Raw genomic sequence first — 7,938 nt, 5'->3', positions numbered from 1 at the left:
ATCGACTTCGTCGCAAGCTGGGTTTCTTTCCCTGTCCTAATTAGGACCCGTCGAGTGTCAATGAGGCCGCATACAGAACATCCCACCGCACGTGGATCCTAATTAGGACAATACTTGGACCGTACGTGTGACCAACATCAAATAGTGTGAAGATCGCATCCGTGACAGACCACGACCACGCTTTTCGCGATGCTCCCGCCCCAGCCGCCCGTCCATTGAACTAGTGCACGCATGCCTACTTGCATAGCTCACTCTACCGGCGAGGCCAGGCCGCAAAACAAGGACAGAAAAAACGTGGCTTTTCTGAGGTCCTGCCACGTGGACGCGCTGGAGCCGGTGACGAGCCACCTGCCATCGCCGCGTCGCGCTCGGACCACAGTACTAGTATGCAGCACCATGGTGATATTGTCGCAATGAGTTAGCTGTCAACAGGCATCTTTATAAGATAGAGGCCGTGCTCATGCGCTCGTGCGCCATGCCGTTGCGTCCGACAAGGCGCACTAGTCATCGTCGTCGTCGTCTTGGGGAAGAATGGTATGAGGAACGAGGGACTTGGAGCGCACCGCGGATAGTATAGCGCCATGACGTCGCTCGCGGATCGCGGTGCAATCGCAAGCACAGAGGCGCATAGCTCTGGTTCATGCGCGCGTCCGCATTTTTTATGCAGCACCAACTTCAACATCGCCGCCACGACGTTGGCTTCCCGCTCGCCGGGCACCGCGGTGCGTGGCCACTTGAGGCACCCATGATCTGTCGACTGGCATCGGCGACGTGGTCCTGACGCTGCGTGCCGGCCGCCGCTTGCCGTTGCCAGCGATCCGAGGCGGTCGTGCTCAACTAACACTATTTGTGTCGTTTTTTTGCACCACCACTCAAAAAGTGCAATCTCGCGCAGTTTACAAGAAGATCCCAACCATGCACGTCGTCAAAGAGCTGCTCGACGACGCCTTCGAGAACTACGTGCTCGCGACCGAGGCCAAGGCCACGTCCGAGCTGCGCCTCGAGATCGGCGCGCTGCCGCCGCTTGGTGTGCCACCGGCCGCGACCAAGGAGCAGTGGCACGCCCGCATCTTCCACAACGGCTTGACGCAGGACCCGTTCCGCGCCGGGTCGGCCTACCTCGTCAATGGCCGCGGCGACGTTCTCCACGCGACCACGGACCGCGATGGCCATCTCGCGACACGCAAGGTCATTGGCCTTCCGCACCTCGCCGAGGCGCATCCCGACATGCAATTTGAGAACGTCTCGATGGCTGTGCTTGCGCCCAACGCCGTCCTGCTCTCGGATGGCACGGGCGACCTCTTTGTGCTGAGTGGCGACGCAAGCAGCCCCTGGAGCATTCGCTTCTCGGGCGCGCCGTTCGGCAAGCCGACCTCGTTGACGCTACTCGAAGCGCGTCTCGAGGACGAGATCGCTGTGCACGGCGTTGTCTCGCAGCTGCTTTTCCCGACGAGCGCTGACGCGAGCGGTAGCACGTATGCGATCTCTGCGTTCTCGATCAACTTGCAGAGCGGGTCGGTCGCGACGACGCTCCTCTACACGGGCGGGAAGCCACTCGGGTATGCCTCGTTCGCTTCGGCCACGGACCTTCTTTTGCTCGTCGAAGGTCCCCACGAGCTCAAGGTGGCGTTGCAGCAGCCGCCGCCGACGCCGATCGTGCACAAGCGACCGCACGACGTCGACGACGACGACGCCGATGGCCCCGAGCTGCTCAAGTGCCTGCGCGCCGGGATTGGTTTCGACGGTGTGCACCAGAGCCCGCACGTGCCCGCCTCGTCGCTCGGCCACGCCACCGACGCTCTCTACGACCGGTTTGTGGCGTCGTCGACACCGTTTAGCAGCATGGAGACTGCGACGCGGTCGGCGCCAGCATCCTCGGCGCCCGTACCGGATGAGAGCGCGCGCATTGAGATCGCGACGCCCGACTCGATCCTCGGCGGCTTTGAAGAGTGCGACGACTTAGACCCGAACGCGACGGCGGTCTTGTACCGGTATGACGTGGCGTCACGGGCGTGTCTCGGCCGCCTCCACATCGACTGCCGGCGCTTTCACTTTCTCGGGGCCAGCGCGACGCCACTGCAGACGTCGGTGACGACGTATGTGCCGAAGAAGCTCCTCTTCCAGTACGACGTCCACGGCGTCGTCTTCGGCGTTGGCGCCGACCTGCGGCACTTGGAGCTTCTCCACGAAGCCACGTTCCAGGCACTGGCGTACGTCCAGGCCTCGAAGGAGCAGAAGAAGTATCTCCAGTTCCACCCGAGCTCGTCGCTCGCAGCGATTGCCGAGTTTGAGAAGCGGCTCTTCGTCTACACAGGGCCGCAAGAAAGCGGCGCGGGGCCGCATCGGCGATCGCACTACCTCGAGGAGCTCGCGCTCAAGGCGCCGACGATCTACGGCCTCCAGTTCCTCGACGCCCAGAGCCTGCTGCTGCTCACGCCGTCGGCACTCCTCCGCGTCTCGATCCCGACCTTGTCGTCGTAGCTGTACCATAAGACAATTCTTCTGCTCTCTTCGCACGGTTGGTCGGTGACGTGGCCATGGACAAGTGGAAACGGAATCTGAATTGAGAGACGACGAGTGCTTAGATGGTCGTGGTCGTCGCGATGCGCTGGAGCTCGCGGCAGACGTCGTCGAGGCGCTTGTCGGCGCGGCTGCAGTCAAAGGCCTCGACGTCGACGCTCGCCATGACGCTATAGAACGCGAGGACCTAGCGTGCCAGCATTTGCCATCCGCCACAAGGTACATGGAGTCGCTACATACATGCGTCTCGAGGCCGTAGCACGAAAAGATGTGGTTCTCGCCCTTGATGTGCACGGCTTGGGTCTCGTTGTGGTTGAGCGAGCTGGCTACACGAGGCAGGAAGGGTCCACAGATACCGAGGAGCCGAGGTGGTAATACCAAAGAGCGCGACGGACCGCCGCAGCGTCGTAATGACCGCCGCGAGCTCGTCCGGGTTCATGCTCGCGGCGGCGTGGCCGTGGCCGGTCGTCTGCGCGACAATCTCGCCGGCGTCGTCGAGGAGGCAGAGGTACGACGTGCCTAGCATAGGCAACGATGAGCAGGAGCGCGCGCTCCGTCCGATCTACGCACCAGGATACACGTCCGCCACGCGGTCCAGCGTCGCGACGAGGAGGCGCTTCCGGCGCTCCTTGCGTCGCCGCGTCGCGCAGCAGAAGCACCGGCCGACGACGTCCATCTAAAAACACTCTGTTTTTGGATCTTCCAGAGCCGTTGGCGATCGAACAACTTGAAGTCGAACAAGTTGAAGTCGATTGGCGCGAGCGACCAGCAGCATGAGCTCTCTTCCAGGCCGGCGTCAAGATGGATGCGGCTGGCCTCCCGACGTCCGTACAGTGCCATCGACGTACCAGCGGCTTTATGTGGTGGAAATCGGCCCCACCCTTCCCGAGCCATGGCCCTTCTTTCGATGCACCATTCGACAAGCGTTGTCTGACGGCGTCAATCGCTAGACCTCATGGCTGGTTCGGTACCGTGCATTCCATTTGTGCTTGATCAAGATTGAGGAATGCATAGTTCAGGAGCCCTATCAGCTCCAAGCCCGCGTGCGATACGCATTGCTATCTATCCATCTATCTATCTATCTATCTATCTATCTATCTATCTATCTATCTATCTATCTATCTATCTATCTATCTATCTATCTATCTATCTATCTATCTATCTATCTATATATCTATCTACATGTATCTATCTAAGGGGCTCACAATATACTGTATAGACCGTTGGTCGACTGCTATGAGGTCCACAAACTGCCTCGCGCACCGTGAGCTCAAACCTCCACCAAGATGCCTGGTTCATCCGCCTTCATTACTCTTTCTTCGGGCCATGTTCACGCGATATACGCCGACGCTACTACCACTACAAGTCGACGCCCTCGTCCTTGTCCTCGGCCACTCCGTCGCCCTCGTCGGTCGAGTCCATTCTCGTCGGCCGAGCAGAGACGCTTGCGGCCTTCACCGCGCCCGTTCCCTTCCTTGTCCTGCGCCAGCACGAGCAGCTCCGCGAGCAGCGTGCGGTACACGCCGAGGACGCCATTCAGCTTGGCCGCAAACGCCTCCATGCGGCGCGCGCGGGGCAGCTCCCGCGCAGCATTCATCGTGCGCGTCACATCGCGGTACTGCTGCAAAAGCACCGCGTGGGTCGGCGCGAGGCGGTGCACCGGAAGCCAGGACGTTGGCGCGGCCGCCTCGGCCGACGGAAACGTCGGGTGCGGTGGCATCGCATGCAAAATGTAGTCGAAGAGCACCGAGAGCTTCGTGTCGCCGGCGGGGCCGCAGAGCGCGGCATCAAACGCCGACGCGCCAAAGAGGCGGCTGTGCGTTGGCGGCACCGACTCCTTGCTCCACATGAGCTCCGTGTTGGCCACGATATAGTCCATCGCCGTCGACCGAAACCGGTTGCCCACGTCGCACGCCACGTCAAAGTGCACATCGTAGGTGCCGGGCACATTCGCGGGGGCCCGGAACGTGGCGCGCACGTGCGGCGTGCTGTGCAGGTCGTCCGACGACTCGTAGACGTTAAACTTTTCAAAGCTCATGGCATCCACGAGCGTCAAGTCGGCGTCGCCAAGCGAGGGGTTCATGAGCGAAATCGGGCAGTCAAAGGACGCTGGCGCGTGGGGCACTGCGCCGTGGTGCAAGAGCGCCAGCCAAAACACGGCCAAGAGCACCTTGACATCCGTCGACTCGAGCAAGCGGTAATTGTTGGCCGTTTGCTTCCACGCCCCGTTGATGGCTTGGAGCGCGAGTGTCCGCAAGCGGTCCATGTGGAGGTGGCGCTGCCCCGAGACCACGTCCGTCGAAATCAAGTGCGCCGCGGCGTCGCGCAGCGTCAACGTCGTGTAGTGCACCGCCATGCCTGGGTCGCTCGCTGGCGAGAAATGTCAAAGTGGTGCGCTCTGCTGGGCTCTGCGGCAAACGTATCTGATTGGCCGTTCTATATTCGGCGCGCTCGGATTGGTTGAAAGATCGGCCCGTTGACGGTGTTTGATGGCCCCGTTGGAGCTCTGGCAGCGCAAAGGCACGATCTTGTACACAATGGGCCCGTTGACCATGCGTAGTATGCTTTCCAACTGCTGCGAGAATCCGACGTCAACTAAGGCCTCGTAAGTTTGAATGGAGAAAGCCATGTCTTTGGTTCGTTTTCGTAGATCTCGCCCGCCGTAGTCTAATACTTCGAGGGTTGCACGGTCAACGTCGACAGATACCGCCATTTGCACTGCAAGCCGACAACGGACGATGCCTTTCCGATGCGCCAGCTCAGGCCCACGTCCCACGGACCGCAGTGAAGTGCCACACAAACGTTTGTGCCTCAAAGTTCAAACAAAGCCGTTATACGTCAATGGTTAAACGGCGTTGATACTTCAGTCGTTGATACTTCAGTCGTTGCCGGAAGGACTTCAGCGTGGAGAACGCAATGTGTTGTTGATCGACGACCGAGTGCCCACCCGCGTGTGAAACCGTAACCGAGTCGGTTTGTGTGATGTGAGAAACACAAAAACCACCGTCTCTTTTTTTCACGCGGGACCTCGCACACGTGTGAAATGTGGGGTATGTGCGTCCGTGCCACGGTATCCGGAAAAACTACCATGGAGGCGATGTTATCCGTAAATCCCGATCTTTGTATCCGGAACACGTACCTGTGGCAATTTGTTGGTGCCAACGATGTCCGTCCAAGTCTACGCCTACGAGCTCTTCCCTGGCAGGTACACTACTGCGGCGGCGCCATGCTGCGTGGCCTCATGCGTGCTCTAGAACGCTGCATGTGGGTCTCTTCCATGACGTCACGAACGCCGGCGAGCTCCTCTCGCAGCTCCTTGCGCAGACCATCGACTTTTCGCTCATCAACGCCGAGATGGTGCGCGGCAGCTGTCACCTCGCCGCTCATGTAATAGAATTGACATACTAGGTGACGGGCCTCTTTCCGCTGCATGCGGCGGCGTCGCGCACGCTTCTGAGCAGCCAAAACAACGCGCTCATGACCAACACGCTCCACTCGGAGCTCGTGTACAACCTGTCGGGCTCGCGCAACGTCACCGATTCGCTGCGGCGGTTCGGCATTAGCGCGGCGACGACGAAGCTGCTCATCTGCGCCTTTGATGCGGACGCGGCCAAGCTCGACGAGATGCGTCGTCTCGTCCAGGGCACGCTCGTCGATGTCGCGGGTCTCGAGAGCCCCAGCCACGTGACGCCGGCCACCTTGCAGCAGCTCAAGAAGCACTACAAGATCACGGATGTGGAGCTCACGGCGTCGTCACTCACGGACGCGATCGTGACGCGTATCGCGACTAAGAGTGTCAATAAGTAAACGCACCTCCCTCGTCCTTGTCATCGGCTTCTACTACTCGAGCGTCCATGCGCAGGGCATCGACGTCCACTGAACTACCAAAAGCTACCAACAAGCAGCCAATGCCGTAGAGAGGGCGTGTGGGGGCATGCCACACGCCGCCTGCGACAGCCGCTACGACGTTGAAGTCGCATCGCATGCGTGCTTATCACGGACCTTTCTCTGCTACGCGCGCGTCCGTGGGCAACTGCTACCGACGCACCACCTCCTCTGCCCGCCCACTGTATTTCATGCGTCAGATCAGCATCTTTGCTACGTCATCCGCGGCTGTATCGGACGGCATTGGCTCATTGGCGCGTTGGCACGCGTAAGCTTATCCTTGTGTGTTGGAGCATCATCACCTGTGAAGCGCGACGACGTGGCAAGATCGCGGCCCTTCGCGACTTCGGCACTGGCATCAAATGGCCTTTCTCCAAAGGCAAAACAAGACGGCAGTTCTTATCGGGTCGATTGCCTGCTTCACGTTATCTCGAGCCGGAGAGGTGGCAGCGCTAGCAGCGGCCCACTTCGCATGGCCGCGTCAAGTTTATCCAAGCGGCCACCGCCAAATGGACCAGCAGCTTCAACGTGGGTTGGGAGCCAATAAAACACAGGCGCCACGGCCGCCCGTTCGATCTGCGACACGTGCATACAAACACCAAGTCGATTGCTCGACGCTCGCGAAGATTCCCCACGCGGCCACACGTTAAAGACACCCAACTCTTTGGGGCTCCATTGCCTTGGGCATGGTCCCGACGGACCGCCACGCCACGCATGTCGAGGCTTACCCACGTAAACGATACGCGCAAATGCTCCTTGCACCTCGCCCTCGTAGCCCTGCGAGCTACGGGGCGTCTTTGAGGGCGCCCTACTATCTCGCGCAAGAAGCACCCAACCGGCTGACGGCTTCTCTTCGCACACGAGGGCGAGCGGCTGCCCCCGTACCGGGAGTATAGGGTACATGCTCTGGACCGTTGATCTCTTGGCTCTCGGCAAGAGCTGCGTCAACGCTGCGAACATCCGCCGTCGGGGCGTCAAGTTGTGTGCGATTAGCCACATGACCATCGCGTGGCAAGCCCAATCTTTTTGTTGCATAGCAGGGTCTTCCACATCATCCTCGACGTCATTTCCGCTTTTGCCTCCGACTGCAAAGATGGCCCTGACCCACGAAGAAGAGACGCTGTGCGTCAACACGGTGCGCATGCTTGGCGCCGACCAGCCGACGGCCGGCAAGTCGGGCCACCCCGGCGCGCCCATGGGCTGTGCGCCCATGGCCCACACGCTCTTTGGCAAGGTCATGCGCTTCAACCCGACCAACCCCAAGTGGGCCAACCGCGACCGCTTCGTGCTCTCCAACGGCCACGCGTGCGCGCTCCAGTACTCGATGCTGCACCTCACGGGCTACGACGTGCCGATCGAGAGCCTGAAGTCGTTCCGCCAATGGGGCTCCAAGTGCCCCGGCCACCCCGAGAACTTTTGCACGCCCGGCGTCGAGGTCTCGACCGGCCCGCTTGGCCAAGGTCTCTCGAACGCGGTCGGCCTTGCGATCGCCGAGAAGCACTTGGCCGCCGAGTTCAACAAGGCGGCCACAAC

General features: G+C 60.6%; 5 protein-coding genes across 5 annotated transcripts in view; 3 read left to right on the top strand and 2 right to left on the bottom strand.

Moving 5' to 3' along the window:
• Window positions 1-874: 874 nt before the first annotated feature.
• SPRG_09794 (hypothetical protein) lies at window positions 875-2,491 on the top strand. The gene has a single exon (XM_012349445.1). It carries the CDS (start codon window positions 916-918, stop codon window positions 2,479-2,481), a length of 1,566 nt encoding a protein of 521 aa, XP_012204835.1. The 5' UTR covers window positions 875-915; the 3' UTR covers window positions 2,482-2,491.
• Window positions 2,492-2,544: 53 nt separating this feature from the next.
• Window positions 2,545-3,216, bottom strand: SPRG_09793 (hypothetical protein). The gene is made up of 4 exons (XM_012349444.1): window positions 3,091-3,216; window positions 2,899-3,039; window positions 2,761-2,846; window positions 2,545-2,707 (listed from the first exon to the last, which is right to left on the bottom strand). The coding sequence occupies exons 1-4, from the start codon at window positions 3,194-3,196 to the stop codon at window positions 2,582-2,584; spliced, it is 459 nt and encodes a 152-aa protein (XP_012204834.1). The 5' UTR covers window positions 3,197-3,216; the 3' UTR covers window positions 2,545-2,581.
• Window positions 3,217-3,879: 663 nt separating this feature from the next.
• Window positions 3,880-4,876, bottom strand: SPRG_09792 (hypothetical protein; the record flags this gene model as incomplete). The annotated part of the gene is made up of 2 exons (XM_012349443.1): window positions 3,880-3,914; window positions 3,964-4,876. 2 exons carry the CDS (start codon window positions 4,874-4,876, stop codon window positions 3,880-3,882), a joined length of 948 nt encoding a protein of 315 aa, XP_012204833.1.
• Window positions 4,877-5,671: 795 nt separating this feature from the next.
• Window positions 5,672-6,327, top strand: SPRG_09791 (hypothetical protein; the record flags this gene model as incomplete). The annotated part of the gene is made up of 3 exons (XM_012349442.1): window positions 5,672-5,725; window positions 5,775-5,877; window positions 5,929-6,327. The coding sequence occupies exons 1-3, from the start codon at window positions 5,685-5,687 to the stop codon at window positions 6,325-6,327; spliced, it is 543 nt and encodes a 180-aa protein (XP_012204832.1). The 5' UTR covers window positions 5,672-5,684.
• A 1,171-nt stretch (window positions 6,328-7,498) lies between these two features.
• SPRG_20854 (hypothetical protein) overlaps window positions 7,499-7,938 on the top strand; it is a gene marked incomplete at both ends in the record, with an annotated part of 1,879 nt that continues 1,439 nt past the window's right edge. The window contains one exon of the mRNA XM_012349498.1: window positions 7,499-7,879. Within this exon, the coding sequence (XP_012204888.1) occupies window positions 7,499-7,879 (381 nt within the window). The remainder of the gene's footprint in view (window positions 7,880-7,938) is intronic.

The sequence above is a fragment of the Saprolegnia parasitica genome (genome assembly GCF_000151545.1).
Source record: "Saprolegnia parasitica CBS 223.65 unplaced genomic scaffold supercont2.54, whole genome shotgun sequence".
NCBI lineage: Eukaryota > Oomycota > Saprolegniomycetes > Saprolegniales > Saprolegniaceae > Saprolegnia > Saprolegnia parasitica.
This window is presented reverse-complemented; position numbering and strand designations above follow the sequence as displayed.